The sequence below is a fragment of the Ochlerotatus camptorhynchus genome, unplaced genomic scaffold, assembly GCF_037179485.1.
Source record: "Ochlerotatus camptorhynchus isolate MF236.1 unplaced genomic scaffold, CSIRO-AGI_Acam_v1.1 ptg000330l, whole genome shotgun sequence".
Lineage (NCBI taxonomy): Eukaryota > Metazoa > Arthropoda > Insecta > Diptera > Culicidae > Ochlerotatus > Ochlerotatus camptorhynchus.
In genome coordinates, this window is record NW_027040818.1 from 14,143,791 (window position 1) to 14,163,681 (window position 19,891).

At 41.1% G+C, this 19,891-nt stretch overlaps 2 protein-coding genes across 7 annotated transcripts in view; one reads left to right on the forward strand and one right to left on the reverse strand.

Moving 5' to 3' along the window:
* Positions 1 to 8,998, forward strand: part of mfrn (mitoferrin) — a 67,102-nt gene extending 58,104 nt beyond the window's left edge. For 2 of the 3 annotated variants that reach the window (XM_065230534.1, XM_065230535.1), the window contains 2 exons: positions 6,077 to 7,475; positions 7,712 to 8,998. In XM_065230534.1, coding sequence (XP_065086606.1) covers positions 6,275 to 7,456 — 1,182 coding nt within the window. In that variant the 5' untranslated portion in view covers positions 6,077 to 6,274 and the 3' untranslated portion in view covers positions 7,457 to 7,475; positions 7,712 to 8,998. Of the gene's footprint in view, positions 1 to 2,136; positions 2,342 to 6,076; positions 7,476 to 7,711 lie in introns of those variants that run through there. The other variant, XM_065230536.1, reaches the window with a different exon arrangement.
* Positions 8,999 to 17,690: 8,692 nt separating this feature from the next.
* Positions 17,691 to 18,973, reverse strand: Cnep1r2 (CTD nuclear envelope phosphatase 1 regulatory subunit 2). 4 transcript variants are annotated; one of them, XM_065230741.1, is made up of 5 exons: positions 18,755 to 18,973; positions 18,611 to 18,682; positions 18,413 to 18,544; positions 18,203 to 18,350; positions 17,693 to 17,955 (listed from the first exon to the last, which is right to left on the reverse strand). In XM_065230741.1, the coding sequence occupies exons 1-5, from the start codon at positions 18,780 to 18,782 to the stop codon at positions 17,904 to 17,906; spliced, it is 432 nt and encodes a 143-aa protein (XP_065086813.1). In that variant the 5' UTR covers positions 18,783 to 18,973; the 3' UTR covers positions 17,693 to 17,903. The 4 variants fall into 4 exon arrangements, with proteins under 4 accessions (XP_065086810.1, XP_065086813.1, XP_065086811.1 ...); XM_065230740.1 differs by having other exon boundaries at positions 17,697 to 17,955; positions 18,413 to 18,547; XM_065230738.1 differs by having other exon boundaries at positions 17,691 to 17,955; positions 18,413 to 18,682.
* Between the last annotated feature and the right edge of the window lie 918 nt (positions 18,974 to 19,891).

Below are 19,891 nucleotides of genomic sequence, written 5' to 3' on the forward strand. Positions count from 1 at the left end.
ACTTCTCAAATCCCACCAACCAGTGGTACCGCGAAATTGGATTTGGTGGTTGCCAACTGGACTCGAACCACGAACGTTGCGATTATCAGACCATGCTTCTGAATATGGATAGCCTAAAAGCAAACACGAAGCTCTCATTTCCTCTCATACTCAACTTCGTATGCTTTTTCTGCTGGAGAGATTCGAGGCAAGTGTGTGCGTCGTTCTACAATGTTATAAATAAAAAGCTTACTGGTATAGTCGATAGCGTAGATAGGACACGAAATAAGGAAGACAAAAAAAAAACATTACATCGCCTGCAAGGTCAACTTCTAACATTCGCTGCGATGTTCATGAACAGAGGATGATAAGAAATGGAACTAACATTCATTGTAATAAATTCTTGGTTTGCGTGTATATTATGGTGATGAAAAGCTTGGTTTTGAGTCCGCAACTGCAAGTTCCTTGCCAGATCATCAGTTTCCGGGTGAATTTATCCCCGAAAACAATCTTAAATTTGCTGGGGACATCACCTCGTGCTGTGGCCAGATAAAACTTTTGTCCGGGAACGTGCCTAAAATCAACAATTTTCAACTTGTTAATGACTATCCTTGCATAAAAGGTCTGTTAAATGTTCTGGCATCTGGTATCAAATGAAATCGGTCCGACAGATCTTTTATACAGGACTGGTCATAAAAGTTAATGCTTCTTGAACCATACCCTCGTAAGTATTTTTCTTAGCCACTGTTTATCTGATCAAGTATATCAAGTATATCAAGTATATTGAATGAAATACACCTCCGATTTGGTAGATGACTATGCTGAATTGGGCATCTCACCCTAATGATAAAATTCAGCGGAGAAAATTAAGTTCATCAGAATCTAAAAGTAATCTTTGAATTTCCCGTGAAATTCGGGAATCTCGGGAAATGCAAATTATGTTCCCGGGAATTGGGAATCCCGGGAAATCAATCCCTTGAATGCAAACACTAATTTGAAGTCAAATATCTTTGGTCACTTTTTGGGTAACCTTAGGTCACTTTTTTAAAACTATTTGACCAGTACTGTGACGACTTTCTTCGGCACTATCCACTACCAGCCCTGACATAGAACTGTACCGAAGAGAACCAAACTCTAGCACATATGTATTGTTGTTAATCAGCATTATCATCCCTTTCGACAATAACATTCACCACATCATCCACCAGTCCATTTGCACAATGTATCACTTGTTTGTGTCAATTGTATTGCTCTCGCTCTATAATTGAACGTTATTATTCCCCAATCACCATTCGTCTACTACTCAGTAGCTGCTAACATTAATTTGTGTACGTATACATATTGACATTCCACAGCTGGAACAAGTGTAGGATCGCGATAATCGACTCGAACGGCGGAAGCACTCTCGTGCAATCCCGAAAGCCAGTGAAGGAGTCTCGTGACGTGCGAATCGCTTGTGCAACCATAATCCCAATAATCCCTCGTGATCTTTATCGACGTATCCGCGCCGCAGTCTGGTCTGGAGACGGGCAGCAAGTCACACACCTACGATAATCGCCGATGTGCCACTTTGTCCGATGACGCGGTAATCTTCATCATAGCCCGCCGCCACAAGCTGATCGATTGGCCGAGTGAGTGAGCGAGTGAGTGACTGGACGAGTTGTTTTTGTTGTGGCAATAAACGAAAACCACTTCGGTCTGGTTTCGCCGGTTGGTTGTGATACTGACCACGGTGCAATGGGGCTTGACTGATAAGAACCATATGGTTTGGTTTTGCCGGATCCATGACATAATTTCGACAGTCAATGGTTTTATATTGCAGTACAATGCCGAGCGTGTACAGAAATAGCCAGCATTGGGTTGCTGCGATTACCCGCGTAAGTGGTCAACGAGTAAACAACACGACTACTACTACTACGACGACGCCGACGATGATACTTCAGGAGAGAACACTCACTCAAGTAGGCATCGTTTGCTGTGGACGATGGTGATGATGGAGATGGTCGGCGGTGAGTGGTTTCCGATTGGTCGTTTGCTGATAGCAATTGTTGTCAAGATAACAACGCGCAGCAACGAGTTGCCTACGGTGATTTGATAAGAACCTGTGATGAGATAGCACGCTCGGGATAGAATGGTCGTTTTTCGCCGGTGTGCTCATTTGCAAACCTACACTCGAGTGACGAACAGGAGAGCGATCGAAAGTAATTAATTCACGGATTGATCACGGGATAGTGGTTGCAAAACATCGAAGAACTTTGTTGACCTTGTAGCAATTAGAGTGTGTGGAGTTCGTAGAACTGGATGGATAGAACGAACGGCGGATTTGATTAAAAACAAGGAATATACCGGAATACACGTGCAAGTGAGTGTGTAGTGAGATGGTGATATGCTGATATCGCGTGCGTATAGAGTTATACTGCTTTGTTTGTGTCATGTTGGTCATATTTTGTGTTTCAATAAATCACGAATTATCAAGATCTTAAGCAAAGTTTTTGAATTATGTGACCCGTTTTTGGATACGAGACGAGCATTTATATTTTTAAACTAAATGGCAATTGCAGTGACTTGTATTTTTTTGGTGGCAAAATGTTCTATTCCTTGGTAAATGCACTTCCGGGATCGTTTTATTATCAGTTGCTATCCCTTTGCCAGATAAGGTCGTAGGTTATCTTCTTCCTGTGATATTCAAAAGCTTATCTTCAATAAAGCTACAAGAAAACGGAATGTCATACCCACAGGGTTTTGCCGACGAAACTGAACTTGTAATTTTCTTATTTTTAGATATTACGTTCCTACTGAAACTTTACACCTGACCTCAATTTGGTGTTCTTTGAGTACTTCCACAGTTGTTAATTGTGAGCTTTCTAAGCCATTATCATGTTTGCACTCGTATATTATTTTTCTTCATCGCATTGACTGCAGAAACGCAGCAAAATGCATGAAGCATAACAATCGTTATCGTCCTATGGTATGGAGTTGCCCGTGAATCAGTCAAGTCGAAATCCTTATAACAGAGTTAACCGGGATTGAAGAAAATTATTAGGTAGCAACAATTATTTAGATGTACGAAGCCGCTGAGCTGGGCGAATTGGGAATTAATCAGACATCGAAAACTGTTTGGCAATAGCCGGGAATTCGAATGGAATCTTAAAATAAAATTAAATCTAGTTATTTTAATAAAAATTAAGTCAGATACATCGAATGTTAATGCTTGGGTCAGTTAGAAACTGGACGCATCATTTACCTTTACAATTGTTTAAAATATGCTCCTTTTGAAGTGCTGCAAGTTTCATCAAGATTCGTGTCGATTTTGATCTGTTACGCTAGATGATTGAATTTACTAAATTGTTTCATGGGAACTCATCTTTGGATATCCTTGCAAATTTGTCCAGGATTGGATTAGAACAATTCCAAGAAGTCTTCAGAATTATTTTAACGATCAGGATTTCCCTCAATAATCCTCCATTAAAGTCTCGGAATTCTGTGCAGAACACTTTGTGAAATTCCTCCAGAAATTTCTTGAAATTCACTCTTAATTATTCTTAAGAGAATTTTCTTAATTTCTCTTCATAATTTTTCTAAGAATTCGCTAACTGATTTAGACGAATTAAGGCAAGCAACAGTATGTAATTAGTAAAGTGAATATATTTTAAAGAATTTCGCGGTACAAGTAACAATAATATCAATAAGTGAGCCAGTAATAGCGATGATCACAACACTGTCATGTTCTGTCATGACAAAAAAAAATCGATGAGATTTTGAAGAAAATCTCTATCATCGTTTTCTCATCCAATGATGGTGACAAAAGTAGGTATCTCGCGTGAAATATTTCATTGAAAATGACATTTGTCAGCATTGCTTGTTACATGTTTCCGAAATCTCTTGGTATGCCATTTAGAATTAAGAAATGTATTTTCCTAAAATTTGCTTGGATTTCACCTCAGAATTCTTCTAAAAATGCCCGGAAAAGGATCTCTTTGAATTATTTTGGTATGTCCTCCTGTTTTAAGAGAATTTATACGAATTTTGAAGGATTTTCAAAAAAGAGTTGCCCGGAGGGTTTGGCAAGAAATAAGTAGCATATTTCCAAAGAAACTATGAGTAGTGTTCCAAGAGCACCAGAAGAAATTTCTGAAAAAAATATAAGGAGTGCTTCAAGAGAATTTCATGTAAATTCCAAGAGATTGCATGTTTAGAAGCATTTAAAATGTTATGATAGATCAAAGATGGAACAACATTGTTTTGCTCGAATTGATTGAAAATCCGACGTGATCAAACTAAAAAAATCGCAAAAACGTTGAAATTTGCGAAAGCAAAAAAACTTGAATTAATCCATCTATGATCAGATCTGACCCTTCTTACTAACGGGCCATCCATAAATTACGTCACGCATTTGTAAAGGAGAGGGATAGAGTCGGTGTGTAATGAGTCACGCCAAGAGTGAAGCCAAGTCTACCTATTGAACTGTCAAACCGGCTACCTATCGTGCAAAGTAAACAAACATTACGATGCTATGAAAGATGTACGAAAGGTATTGCAAAAAAAATATAAAATATAATCGAAGAAATGATCATAAACACGCAGTGAGCAATAAATTGTCATGGGATACGTTTGGTAATGATCACTTATGAGAATTTCTACTATTTTGGTTAAGATAATTTTATTAAATCGCTTATATAATGATTTACTACACCGCTATTTTTTTTTCTCGCTAAAAGTCATTTGAAGTTGATGTAGGAGTCCTCTGTTGCCAAGTGAAAAGAAAGGGAATCTTTCGAAAACCGTGATGCGAGTTCAACAGTTTTTCTCTTGACGTGACTCATTAAACACCGTTAACAGTTTTACTTTTTCACGTTTGTCTAGAACATTATTTGCTTGAAAAATTCTCGTATAAAAAGTTAGTAATTAAAAACTAAATTTAAAGGGATAACCATAGAAAACGATCCATATCTCCAAAACTATTAGACATAGAAAATTGGTATTCTCCACACAGTTTCATATTTTGAGCAGCTCTACAGCTTTGCCCTAAAAAGTATCCTTCTATCTCTTTAAGGGTAAAAGAAAGGTTTTTAATTTTTTATTTATAGTAGGCCATGACATATTTTTGACATTGTAAAATTGTAGGCAATACTTATGTGAAAAAATGTGAACATTTTGTCTGAAGACACGTTTTAGATTAAGTCAATAGTTTATACACAATTCAATTAAGTTCGTGATTTTGCCATTTCCGACCACTGTGTGCTGTGTGTGTATTTGTGCAAGGGTTTGTGGTCTGTATAGTGTGACGTGAACCTTGATCGGGTGGATTGGAAGAGTGGCGCATAGCCGCGGCAGTGAGGTGCGTTGTGGAAAGACCTATCGATATTGATCGTAAATCATATTAGTTGAATCCTCGCGAAAAAGTATGAATGGTTATACCCAACACACGATGTGAGGGACTTGGTGGTCTAGTGGGGACCGTTTTTGCTTAGTGATCATTTTTCTGCTGCTCTTGCTAAACACGACCATCGATGATAAACTCGATGACCACATTATTTATCAAATAGATTCCATTTGAACAGCTTCATGCTTCCGCGTTTGATCAATCATCGTTAGTAGTAGTTGGTTGTGATGTGAGGGGTTTGGTGACCTATGTAATAGCGACCGTTTTTGCTTACTGAGCAAAAGATCAAAGATCAGACATTATTGAGTTGATAGGGTCGAACTATTTTCTTACGAGTCTTTAAAACATCGCATCACTTTCCAAAGTGAATCCAGATCTAATTTACTCTTTGTTCTAACAAAAGCTTCTTAATTAGCCCAATATTGCCAGAAATAAATGTCAATGGTAAAGCGGTTAAATACAAATCATAAATCTACAATGGTGCTTAGGCAGAACGTTGAAAGTTATTACAGCAATGATCCGCATCAGACTTTTATTTTTCAATAATTTCACATCACCGTAATTTCAAATCTTTATCATGCATCTTCAAAAAGTATGTTTAAGGTATTCTTTGGTGCAATAAGACCACTGAAAAAGCGGTCCATTGCTGCATATGTTTACCGAACTATTCAACTAAACAATTTACTAAATTCATTATCTTCTCTTCTTTTCCAGATTGTTCCTGATATACATAAATGCTACTAGCGTAAAACGGCCCTTTACGAACCTCCCGTGTGAAACAGTGCAAACTACCGTGGGAATCTCCTGCTACCCGGGGCATTCCGAACTCATCATCGACACTGAAATCGACCAGAACCGGTGTGTGACCAAGCCTCCCTCTGCAGAGCACTCCGCCAGTTGCCAGTGTATGTCATGAATCCAGACGAATATGAATCGCTGCCGACGACCAGTGTAGCCACCAACATGACGGCCGGTGCGATCGCCGGCGTCATGGAGCATTGCGTGATGTATCCGCTGGACTCGGTCAAGACCCGGATGCAGTCGCTCACGCACATGCACGCCAACGGTACAATCGCTTCGACGATGCGCGACATGGTCCGAACGGAGGGCCTGTTGCGACCGTTCCGCGGTGTGATGGCCGTCGTTGCCGGGGCGGGCCCCGCACACGCCCTCTACTTCGGAGCGTACGAATACTCGAAGGAGACGATCGGGCGCTTCTCGGATCGAGATCAAATCAACTACATGGTGTCGGCCGCGTTAGCCACCCTCGTGCACGATGCCATCTCCAATCCGGCCGACGTCGTCAAGCAGAGGCTTCAGATGTACAACTCACCCTACAGATCGATCCTGCACTGTGCCCGCCATGTCTACCTGACCGAAGGCATGCGAGCTTTCTACCGATCCTACTCGACGCAGCTGGTGATGAACATCCCGTACTCGGCCATCCAGTTCCCGACGTACGAATTCTTCCAGAAGCTGTTCAACAAAGACAACAAGTATAACCCTCCGGTACATATGCTGGCGGGTGGTGCTGCGGGAGCGGCTGCATCAGCCCTCACCACACCGCTCGATGTGTGCAAGACGCTGCTGAACACGCAAGAAGATGGTGCCGGTAAGACCACCGGCCTCATACAGGCGGCCAAGAAGATCTACCATACGGCAGGCTTCATGGGCTTCTTCAGGGGATTACAGGCTCGGGTGCTGTACCAAATGCCCGCTACCGCCATCTGTTGGTCTACATATGAATTCTTCAAATACATCCTCACGGAAGGCACTCGAGGAACGGTGTGGAGTAGCAGCAGCAGCAGTTCCTCGACGGATATGGTGGTAGACAAGACGAAGGACGACAAAAAGCAACTGTCCGATCTGCGATACGTGCTGCCCGTCAGTGCGGCATCGGCCGAAGCTTCGACCAGCACTCTGATAGTGCGCAGTGGGGCCAGCAGCACGTCCGGTGGCGAACGGGACAGTGGCCGCCGCGAACTGCCGGCCATGTCCGGGGCCGGAATCTACGGAGCAATGAGCTACAACACGATGCACTCGAATGATGCAAACATCACCGATCATCACCATCCGCTGCGGAGGTCCAACTAGATCCGGGATGTATCACAAGGTTAGTTGGTGCGAGTAATTTTTCATTTCCTGGCATATCCCCACTTATCCTAGAAGAACTAAATAAGAAGCGACGGAAATTCTAGTATCATCGAAAAATCCCAATCGCCTATGATCATGTGTAATCAATCTATTCGATTTTTACCAATTTGTAAAAGCAATCTCTCGCACAGATTATCAATTGTCTTTTTCGTTTTTCGTTTTGTTTTTGTTTGGGTGCATTTCTGGATCCGGCAGTTGACCTTGGTTGGTTCTAGCGATACAAAGAGGGAGGACCGCTAGCCCGTTCTTGGACGGACGGAACGAACCATCAATGGATGATGATGATAATGATAATAATAATTGTTATTAGTTATGTAAATAGAAGCTATCGCTCCACAGGCCCTGGACCGCGTTTGTGTGTGTATGGACAGTTGAATAACAGACAACAGAAAACAACATAAGATCAGGGATTAAACGCGGAACGGACCGATGAGGTTCAGTGAGTGCGATTTAGGTGTCGCCGTCTCAGCGTCCAACCGACGCTGCTGCCACTTGTAAATTTTTAGTCGTATAGGTTCGCACACTACCCCCTCTCCCTTCCATCCACATCCTCCCTTTTCCAGTTCCTTGCTTCCTCTCCGTCTTTTTCGAATATCATATAAGTGTGAGCAACAATCACCTAATGTTTGTATTGTTCATCGTTTGGCGAAGTATTTTGGAAGTCAATTAGTACGATAAGTTCGACAAATGGAGATCCATTTTGAGGAAAACCGATAATCATTGGTACATTTTTTAGCATAAGAACCCCGAAACAAACAAAAAATGTCCCCATCCCATTCGTTGTACGAAATCCCTTTGGACCTTGGAAGTTCCTTCAGTGTAAACCGTTTCTTCGAATTTCGAACGATTGTTGCCACCAACATCAAATTTCATAAGTACTCTGCGTTGTCCTATCTGCCGTATTTGGTGTAGCACACTAGTGGTTTTGCACACGTGTAACCTCGTTACCGATGGCTACGGTGATACAAACGGTTACGATTATTTGAAGCACCCTTTTGATATATATTATAAGGAGACGTGCACCTTTTCCCCCCAGTTATCGAAGGTTCCAAACGTCAAATTACAATCAAACAAAACACACAAACACCCATCATACTTTGTAGAGAACATGTTTGTCGCTGGCGAAAAAAAAAGCAAAAATCAAAACCGTTTTCAAAACTTTCTGTTCGCTTCTAATTCGAAAGCTGGAATGTTACAGAAAGAAAAACAAACACTTAGTAAAATGGAAAATCTAGAAACAAAAACGAAACAGAGACAAACGTTTGCGGTATAAGCAGCGGATATGTTAGCAAAAAAAAAATAAAGAAAAAGAAAACACCTATATTATACACCTCTATACTATATATTTTTTACTTTTGGATCGGTACTAAGTATCGTCTGATGGTGAGATGCCATAGAATGCTTGATACCAAAGGATCAAGATGATTATTATTGAATCTAGCGTAATTATTAACGAAAGACAACTAACAACAACAAAACAAACAGCTAATAAGAGAATCACATAGAATGCCAGAAAAAAAAACAAATTGCTGGAAGTAATAAAAGAAGAAGATCACGCTTTATATCCACGTTGTCACACCGGGGAAGAGCAACAATGATATTAGTAGTTGGTTGTATGTGTTGGAGATTCAGAGAAAGGAAAATCATTTGCCCTATAATTTTTTTTTTTTGGGAACGAGCGACAGACAAAGGAAAAGGAAAATGAATGGATTCTGGTGTAAAGAGTTTGTACCACTGAGATGGAACAATTCAAATTAAAGACGGTAAGAAAGAAAGAAGAAGTGACTACAATAAATACCTGTATATGAGAAAAGTTGAAATTTAAAGTAAAAAAAATCGCTTGGTTTATGGAAAACTAAAATGTACCGAAATCCTTCAGTTTTGCGTGGAATCTGCGCATAACATTTTGATCCGTGCGCAAGTGCACCTCAGTGAACGCATTGAATTTGTTACTCGGCTGCATGAAGGCTCCGTCAAGAGTTGGTTTATCTTCCTTCGCTATTTTTGTTTATATGTTCTAAGAAACTTCTTCTAAAAGCTTGTAGCGATCGGACACGGAATAAAGAACGATTAGTTACGAAATACTTAAAATCTTTATTTTTACTTTCAATAGAAAAACAACCACGTTCGCGCGTTGATAGCTGCGTAGCAAAGATTGACAGCTTGAGTTCTTTTTCTTCGACGACGACCCGATGGAAGCCAGGCTGACCAGTGTTGCCGAGCGATGCCACAGGGCCCCTCCAGTTACACCAAAAATCTTACGCGATGTCCAGATTGTGTAACTTTCGTACGATGATCATCTTGAGGATATTTCTGCAAATCCGGATTACAAGTGAAAGCCGCTTTTATTCGGTCGACTGAAATGCGCTGCTGTTTTCCAGAAATAAGTACGTCGAAGAACTTATCATCTCGTCTTATTACCTTGAATGGACCTTCATAAGGATGCTGCAACGGTCGCTTCACAGAATCCACTCGTACAAATACATGTGTACATGTTTTCAAATTGGCGTTGACAAAAACTTGTCGTTCTCCATGACGTTTAGTATCGTGCGGTTTTATATTGTCGAACGTACGGTGAAGCATTTGGGCAAACTCCGATCGGTCGATATCTCCAGGTGCAGACTGAAAGAATTCACCAGGAATCCGTAAAGCCTGACCGTAAACCATATCCGCAACCGAGCACTGCAGGTCGTCCCTAAATGCCACCCTTAGTCCCAGAAGAATCATTGGAAGTTCGTCGTACCAATTCTTAGAGTTTACACACATTATCGATGCTTTCAATGTTCGGTGAAAACGTTCTACGATGCCGTTCGCTTGTGGGTGATAGGCATTCGTACGAATATGGTGAACACCTAACATTCGCGTTAACTCCCGAAAGAGATCGGACTCAAATTGCCGTCCCTGGTCGGTTGTCAGGTTTTCTGGGACTCCAAATCTTGCTATCCATGTTGAGTACAGTGCTTGAGCCACAGATGCTGCAGTCATATCGACAAGTGGAACCGCTTCGGGCCATCTGGTAAAACGGTCAATCATGGTCAGTAGGTAGCGGTATCCTTGTGACAGCGGCAAAGGACCAACCAGATCAATATGAAGGTGTTGGAAACGAGCCTTCGGTAGGTCAAATTTTCCCAACGGAGAGACGGTATGTCGATGCACCTTCGACCGTTGGCAGTCGACGCAGTGTTTGACAAACTCATTTATTTCAAGGTTCATAGCTGGCCAAACGAATCGCTCGGAGATTAACTTCCTGCTGCCTCGTGCTCCTGGGTGAGAAATTCCGTGTAGGCATTCCATAATGGTTCTCCGTTGAGTACTTGGAACGAAAGGTCGTGGTTTTCCGGTCGAGACGTCACAGTAGATCGGTTGAGAACAACCACTCATCCGTTTTGCTTCAAATTTCAGCGAAGTAGATTTGGATTGCATCAACTGCTGAAGCTCCGCGTCGTTTTTCTGCTTTCGTCCGATTTCTTCATAGTCCACCGAAGTAGGCGCTAGTATACTCTCCACACGAGACAATGCATCGGCGACGTAATTTTCACTTCCACTGACATGTTGTATATCCGTAGTAAATTCCGAGATGAAACGTAGGTATCGTTCTTCATGCGGTAGCCGAGAGCTGGAATCGGTTGTTAGCGCGTATGTTAGTGGGCGATGGTCAGTGAAGATCGTGAAGTTGCGTCCTTCAAGGAAGTGCCGAAAATATTTCACAGACATTTTCATCGCAGTCAGTTCACGGCCAAAAGTAGAGTATTTCGTTTGGGACATCGAAAATTTTTCGGAATAAAATCCGAGTGGTTCCCAATTCTGACCATTTAGCTGCTGCAAGACAGCCCCCGCAGCAATATTTGAGGCATCGATCATCAGAGCTAATGGTTTCGACGAGTCAGGATAGTGAAGCAGTGCTGTCTCCGCTAATGATTTTTTACAACGCTCGAAGCTTGATGAAGCTGCATCTGTCCACTGTAGTTTACGTATGTCGTTTTTCCTGTTCCCGGGAATAAGCTTCTGCAACTCAGCTTGGATGTCGGATGCATGACGAACGAAGCGTTTGTAGCCGTTGGCGAGTGCCAGAAAGCGACGGAGTTCCTTGACTGTTGTCGGTTTCTTGTAGTCCATAATGGCTTGGACGCGTGACGGGAGCGGCCGCACTCCATCACTGCTGATCAGGTATCCTAAAAATTCCACTTCCTTTTGGGCAAACACGCTCTTACCCAAATTTAGAACGAGTCCGTGCTGGCGTAGGCGGTCAAACACTATGCGTAGATGCTCCTGGTGTTGAGCAAGGGATTCAGAAGCGATGCATATGTCATCTATAAAGACAACAACGAAATCAAGATCACCAAAGATTCGGTTCATGTAGCGCTGGAACGTCTGACTTGCGTTACATAACCCAAATTGCATGCGGGTGAACTCAAACAAGCCAAACGATGTGATGACCGCCGTTTTGGGAATGTCTGCTTCCTCCACCGCATCCTGATGATACGCTCGCTCCAGATCAAGAGTTGTGAAAACGGACTTACAAATAACGAACAAACTTCAACGATGCCTTAACGCCTTTGCTGATTATGCCACCACGTGGAAAATCAAAATCGATGCCTCCAGAACACAAGCGATCATGTTCCTCCATCGGCAATCGCCCAAACTGAAACCGGCTCCATCTTGTAGGGTAGAAGTATTATATTTCGCCACTGTGTTAGTTTTCGCCTTTAGGTAAAACAATGCCCAATTTTTTTAAAGAACAATAATTTTATAACCCTAACCACATTACAAAACGATGCAAAAAATTGTTATCGATACTTCAATGTATTCAAATTATACGGTAGTTGATATTATTGTCGAAAAACTCTGTGTCTAAAAAATAGTGATTCAATATTGTATTATTTTTCGATCCATTGAAAAAATGGCAATTTAGAAATCAATGGGAAAGTTCTGCAAACCAATCATATTGGAAGTAAAGTGCACATACATTATCTTTTTTACATCATTTAAAGGGTGATACGGTCAAAATTTGGTCAATATCAACTTGACGTATTTCTTTCAATTTTGCATTTAAAAAACCTGAACACCCCTCATTTTGAAGGTGTGTGTGTGTAGAATGTTGCTCCTATTTTGATTTTGGAATTCACTCTTCAGTTGTCAAAATGCCGTCCAAGCAAGAAGAGCAGCGTATCAAAATTTTGCTCGCGCATCGCGAAAATCCGAGCTACTCGCACGCAAAGTTGGCAAAATCGCTAAAAGTTGCCAAATCAACCGTTACAAATGTAATTAAAGTGTTTGGGGAACGTTTGTCGACAGCCAGGAAGTCTGGATCGAGGGGAAATCGAAAACCGGAAGCCGCTGAGACGACAAAGAGAGTTGCCGGTAGTTTCAAGCGAAACCCTAACCTCTCTCTCCGAGATGCCGCAAATAAGCTGGGTGTATCGTCTACAACCGTGCATCGAGCCAAAAAACGAGCCGGACTATCGACTTACAAGAAGGTAGTGACTCCAAATCGCGATGATAAACAAAATACGACGGCCAAAGCGCGATCCCGGAGGCTGACGAAGTTTGACTGCGTGGTAATGGACGACGAAACCTACGTCAAAGCCGACTACAAGCAGCTTCCGGGACAGGAGATTTATACGGCAAAAGGAAGGGGAAAGGTAGCAGATGTTTTCAAGCACATGAAACTGTCAAAGTTCGCAAAGAAATATCTGGTTTGGCAAGCCTGTGGCTTGAAAAGCAGCATTTTCATAGCTTCCGGGACTGTCAACCAAGAAATTTACGTGAAAGAGTGTTTGAATAAACGTCTGCTGCCTTTCCTGAAGAAACACGGTTGTTCCGTACTGTTTTGGCCGGATTTGGCATCTTGCCATTACGGTAAAAAGGCCATGGAGTGGTACGCCGCCAACAACGTGCAGGTGGTTCCCAAGGACAAGAACCCTCCCAACACGCCAGAGCTCCGCCCAATTGAGAAATACTGGGCTATTGTCAAGCGGAACCTAAAGAAGACCAAAAAAACTGCTAAGGGCGAGCAGCAGTTCAAGGCAAACTGGCTTTCTGCGGCGAAGAAGGTGGACAAGGTGGCTGTACAAAATCTGATGGCAGGGGTCAAGCGTAAGGCCCGGCAATTCGGATTTGGAAAAGCGGAAGCCTAACTGAATATTTTTCCTGAATTTTATACTAATTGAACTTGAAAAAGAAATTTAATTTGATTTTTTAAATAAACGATTTCACCGATTTACACGCGTTTTCCCTTGACCAAATTTTGACCGTATCACCCTTTACTATACAAATTCAGTTACGGTTGGTGCAAAGACTATTTATTTTAAATATAAATTAGAAAATAAAAGGTAGCGAAATATAGCACACAAAATTCACACGATTCTAATTATCGACCCTGGCAAAATCTCTTTGTTCGAATTGAAACCCTGCCTAGTGCTAATTTTCGCCTCCTTTGTGTGAACTATCAAAAATTATTTGTAAACAAAAAGTTTGAGTCAAGTGTTGAGCTGCACCTTTCCGCTGCTGTGTAAAAATGGTAATTATTATCAAATTTTGTTTATAAACTCTAAATTTGTTAAGTTGTTAAGTTATTCACTATACATCAGACTCAGAAGCCGAAACGTTACCGGAACACATATTCCGAGGCTGAGATTGCGGCTTCGGTTGATAAAATTTGGCGCAAAGAGATGAGCTTGCTTGAGGCATGCAAACATTACGGAATCCCATGATCGACAATTCGGTCGCGGCTTGCGAAGAAATCTCAAACAGTGTTCCGTCCAGGTCCAGCTACAGTTTTGACCCAAGAGGAGGAACTCGAGCTTGAAGAATGGATCTTTACGGGGTTTTCCCGTAACGAAACAGATGCTGCTGGACAGAGTGAAAAAAAAAATCTTGAGTGCCAACCCCAGAGCAACGAAATTTCCAAAAATCTCTCCAGGTAAAATGAATTATTTTTGGCTTCTTCATGAGATTATCACTAATTTATTATTTGTTATTTTTGGTCGAACATGGATGCAGCTGTTCTTGAAACGGCATCCAAAAATTTCTTTGAGGACTCCAGAATTCGTAACAAAAGCTAGTACCGCTTTATCTCCATCTGATATACATTCATGGTTAGGTAATATTGAAGCTTTCTTGACTGCGAAAGGACTTACGGAAATACTTCAAGATCCGCAGCGCATCATAAATGGAGATGAAACTTCATTTGAATTGAACCCCAAAACAAAAACCGTTCTCGCTTTACGTGGGAGTCGCAATGTTTACGATGTTGAGCGATGCTCCAGTAAACTCAACATAACGACAATGTTTTCGTTCTTCGCTTCTGGGGAAACTATTCCTCCCACTATCATTTATTCCTATAAAACAATACCAAAATCTGTGGTGGATTCGGTTCCCCCGAAATGGTGCATCACCAAGTCGCCAAGTCTGATGGGTAGATGACTGCTAATGTCTTTCGTGACTATATTCGAAATGTCTTGGATCCCCATCTGATGGCTAAACAGATGAAAAAACCTGAAATTTTCATCATTGACGGCCACAGTAGCCATATAAATGTAGAGACTTCACAAATGTGTCGAGAGCTGAATATCATTTTGATTGCGTTGTATCCTAATGTTACCAGGATAATGCAGACGGCAGATGTCGCTGCATTTAAACCATTGAAAAATGGTTGGCCAAAGTCAGTTCAACGGTTTCGCGATGGAAATCCTGAAAGTTCTGTGAATGCGCACAATTTTGCCACAGTATTGCAAGATTGTCTACGGAATTCTCTTACTGTGAAATCCATTCAGAACGGATTCAAAGTATGTGGACTTTATCCGTGGAATCGAAATGCAATTGATTCATCCAAGTACATAAAAAAGTCTGCCGTTCATGATGAGTCTTCAGAACCGCCGTCTGATCCTAGGCAACGCGGGTCGACTCTGGAACCTACAGAGATGTCTCGTCAGCTACAACATGCGAAAAGAACACTCGAAGAATGCGCCGTAGCTATTGGTGGGGCAAGGATGAAAAAGTACAGAGCAGATTTTGTTTGTCTGGACAGCGACGAAGATACGGCATTGTATAGAATATGTTCAGTCATTGAGCAAAACTACCCGGACATAATGAAAACAGATAGAGAGAGCGTCGAAGGCAATAGACAACTATGTGACTTTGATTATGTTGAGGTAGTTGAAGCTCCTCCAGGCGAGAAAGACACACCTGAAGAGTCAGGAACACCACAAACTAGTCTTGACCAAACACCAATGTTGACTCCTGATGGTGCAGTTCCAGGACCTTCCAGAACACCATTGAAAATTTTTCTCAATACACCGCCATCTCTAAAACGATCTTCTAAGCGAGAATATAAATCACAACGCTATCACGTGTTGACTTCCGATTAATTTGTTCAAGAATTCACGCAAAAGGAAGAAGAGAAAAGGCGAACTGAGGAAGATAAGAAGAACAGGAAACTCATTCGAATGCAGAAAAAAAATTGAAGCAGAAGCGGAAAAGAAAAAGAAGCAAGAAGAAAAAGTCTTGAAGCAATATCTGAAGGATAAAGCACGCAGAAAGAAATCTTCATTGTAACTAGTTCTACTCACTCAATAGCTGTATTGATTATCTATACTTCAACTAATGCAACTAGCAATATGTTTCTCATTTTTGTTGTCATTTAAGTTTAAATAAACGTTAGTTTGGCTTATAAGCTATTTTTGTTCATTATTTTCGTGGCTGAGTAGTTAAACGATGAAACATTAGACTAGGATCATGCATTTCCTGATTGAGGCGAAAATTAGATCTCAAGGGTGGCGAAAATTAAAAACCTATGGCGAAAATTGAAACAAATATTTGTTTCAAAAAAAGTACTCAAACAGCCAGAAGGTTGAGTGGTCTGCCGAAGTAACCTATCTCGGGATGTTGTTCGATGAAAAGCTCCTTTTCCGTTCGCATGTAGAGAAAACCGTAATCAAGTGTTCTGCCTTGGTTAGGTGTCTGTATCCACTGATTTGCCGCAGATCCCGCCTCTCAAGGGTGAACAAACTGGCCGTCTACAAACAAATCATAGCACCTGCGATCCTCTACGCAGCTCCGGTGTGGGAATCATGTGCACAGACTCACAGGAACAAAATTCAGGTCGCTCAGAATAGAGTGCTGAGGATGGTTCTTGATCGTCCTTTCGACACTAGAATAACAAATTTACACGAAGAGGCAGGTATTGCCAAAATAGATTCCAGAATTAACGAAATTAACACAAAATTTGCACAAAAATGTATTTTATCAGAACATGCTTTGATTTTGTATATAGTAGATTAGATGTATATAGTAGTTGTAATTGTAAATAGTAGTTATAAGTAGTTTCCTTTTTCAATTTAAAACAAACCAATCCCACCAAGAGGTGGTCATTCTCTAAAACAGGCCTGATAGGACTAGGAACTGTAATTAATAATTAAAATGTCAAATGTACTAAAGTTGAAAATACGCATCTGTGTCACTTAAAAATTCATACATGTAAACCACACAAACACAAGAAATAAAGATCATTTAAAGTCAAAACAAACATCAATTTTGCGTGGTTCTACGTCATACTGCGGTCGTGTCTAGGACACAACCCTTTAATTTTTTAATCTCCAAAAAAGTTTAAAGCTGTAACTTTCCAGTCTGAACACCCAAATTTCTGATAATTTGGCTGCTATATCGGTATTGATTGAGCTTGATCAGGCCTCCCATAGCTCAGTATGTAAAGGCACAGCTACAAAGCAAAACCATGCTGGAGGTGGCTGGGTTCGAGTTCCGGTCCGGTCTAGGATTTTTTCGGATTGGAAAATTTATCGATTTCCCTGAACATATGAGTATGATTGTAATTGCCACACAATGCTAAATATGCGATAAGCAATAAGCTTGAAATGCGAAGAAGAAGTTGAGCTTGATTGAAGTTTGAGCAGTTTTTATAAAACATTTCTCACTGAACTAACCCTTTTTAAAATTGTTATTTCTTGAAGTACAACGAATCAATTGAGCAAATAAAAGCCTAATGAAATTTTGACGCTCAAACTTAAAAGTTGCAGCTCTTTGGATTTTTTTAGATAGTCAATAAAAATCACGTTGTTTAATTTATAAGTTCCGACTGAAGAAAGGCACCAAACCATTTAAAACACCACCACTTTTTTTTTCAACAAAGGTCTTTATTTGCCTTATCCTTGAAAACTCTAAAACCGAACACTCCGAATGCATAGATCAAAAATACAGTTATAAATGAATAGCTAAATTTGTAGAATTTTCGGCAATACAAATGCAAGAAAAAAAACATCTATTTACAATTGGATCCTATTAAAACCATCGTGTCCCGGTTACAGATTTTGTTTTTCTAAGCTTCCTTCCGCGTGGGTCGGTTTTTGTTCTCCCGTAGGGCCAATCCACACTAACGTTTCGTCTTCTTCGGACTACGGACGGTGCCACTACCGTTGCTAAATCTACGAAAGTGCAGACGAAGAAAAAGAGAACAGAGGGGGAAACATAACATAAAACGTAGGGTGTTGGAGTGAAAGAAAGGGACATCTTCACAAACAATGGAATCTGGAAAGGAGGAAAATAGAGATTCAAAAAGGAGCACAAATGCAAAGAGAAAAAAAAAACACTTTTAACATGTAAAGCATTTTCTTGCTTTTGGGAGGAAATTTAAAAAAATCGAGCGTTGCATTCTAGCTCATATCCATGTACCGCGAATTGTTGGTGGGCCTCGGCCGCAGGATCAGTTTGCCCGTTTCATCGCAGGACATGTTGAACTCTGCCAGCACGCTTCGGGTGCGGGACGTTATGATTTGCGGTGCCATCACCAGTTTGTGGATTCCAAAGACGAACAGCAGCACTGGAAGAAGGGTAATTAGATCAGTTTGTTGCCCGATTAAGAGTAGTGAATTTGTGACTTACAGAGTATTGCAGTTGAAAACGTGAATACTGGATGGTTCCAGAGCGAATCCATCAATGGGACAATGGAAGTACGAGGATCAGTCAGCCAGTAGAATGCTCCCACGAATGTAATAAGGGACATGGTACATAAGACTACTGCAATGAAGTGGAAAGGAATTAGTGATTTAAAAGTGCCGAGGGAGCACCAAGCGGACTTACTCCTCCATCGTAGGGTCGAGGGCTGTAATGCTGCTATAACTTCTGTCAGACGCCGTTCGAAGGCTTTCAGGTCTGCAACGAGATTATTGATTTTCAAGAGTACGATCGGTTATCATTGAACAACACTGAACTATGGTTGCTTACCTTCACAAGCCGAGGGTTCCAGAGACATCTTCAATGAGTGCGCTATGAATTTATAGCGGATGATGGTAATTTCTAATAATATTTGGAAGATTAGAACTTTGTGATTTTTTAGCAGCTATGATTACTCCAGGAGCATTTTCAATGTTGGCAAGATATCCTAGAATTTTTAGAAATTTCAGAAGAATTTCCTGAACCCTCCACTGAAGTTGTCACAACATCAAGCGAGTAGTTTATGGATCTTTGACGTTTCGGTCAAAACCATCATCAAGTTGATAGCTGTCATAATTTCTAGCCCCTTCGGGAAAAAAATCCACCCATTTGGCATACGCACGCACGACCAATCGGAGTGACTCAGCGACTGAATTCAGTTGACACAGCATTTTCTCGTCTTATAAGAAATTTACTCATATTTGGGAAAACCTGCAGGAACTCATACACTGAGGCTAATAAATTTAAGAATTTCATAATACCGTAGGCGTAGGCCTGATCGGTCTGCTTCTAGGCAAAGAGATAGGAGTGTTAGTCGAAGCAATGATAGAAATCGCTCATTTTCATCCAGGAGTAGATACGATGATAGAAGAAGAACGCATTCTGGGAAGCCGACATTTTTATGTTCTTTTTGTAAGAAAAAAGGACACACTGGGAAATATTGCTACCGATTAAAAGGGAAGAGTCCGCGTATGGATTTCCGGAGTGTTAAGTTTGTAGATTCGCCGAAACCTCCTATTTCAGGAATTTCAGGTCTTTTTATACGTCTTAAAAAGGATTTGAATTCGGATAGTGAGGAGGATACAAGCATGAATTGCATGATGATCTCCTCAGTAAATAGAATAAATGAGCCGTGCTATGTTGAAGCTACTATAAAAAGAAAGAAATTGACTATGGAGGTCGATTGTGGATCGGCAGAAAGTGCAATATCCGAGGAACTGTTCTTGAGAAACTTTAAAAACGTAGCAATTGAACAGTGCAATAAAAAGCTTGTTGTGATAGACGGTAAAAGTAAAGGTAAAGTTCTTTGGAAATCGGAAGTCCAGGTGCAGCTAGGAAACAGAACGAAACAACATAATTTGATTATCCTACGTTTTGAGAACGATTTTGTGCCGCTTATGGGGCGAACATGGCTTGACATTTTTTACT

Excerpts from the sequence above, each read along its gene's own strand:
- Cnep1r2 (XM_065230738.1), bottom strand. The coding sequence starts at position 18,782 with ATGTCTCTGGAACCCTCGGCTTGTGAAG. Across the intron at positions 18,683-18,754 it reads GGAACCCTCGGCTTGTGAAG|ACCTGAAAGCCTTCGAACGG; the intron begins GTAAGCAACCAT and ends ATCTCGTTGCAG. Across the intron at positions 17,956-18,202 it reads AGGCCCACCAACAATTCGCG|ATTTAGCAACGGTAGTGGCA; the intron begins GTACATGGATAT and ends GCACTTTCGTAG.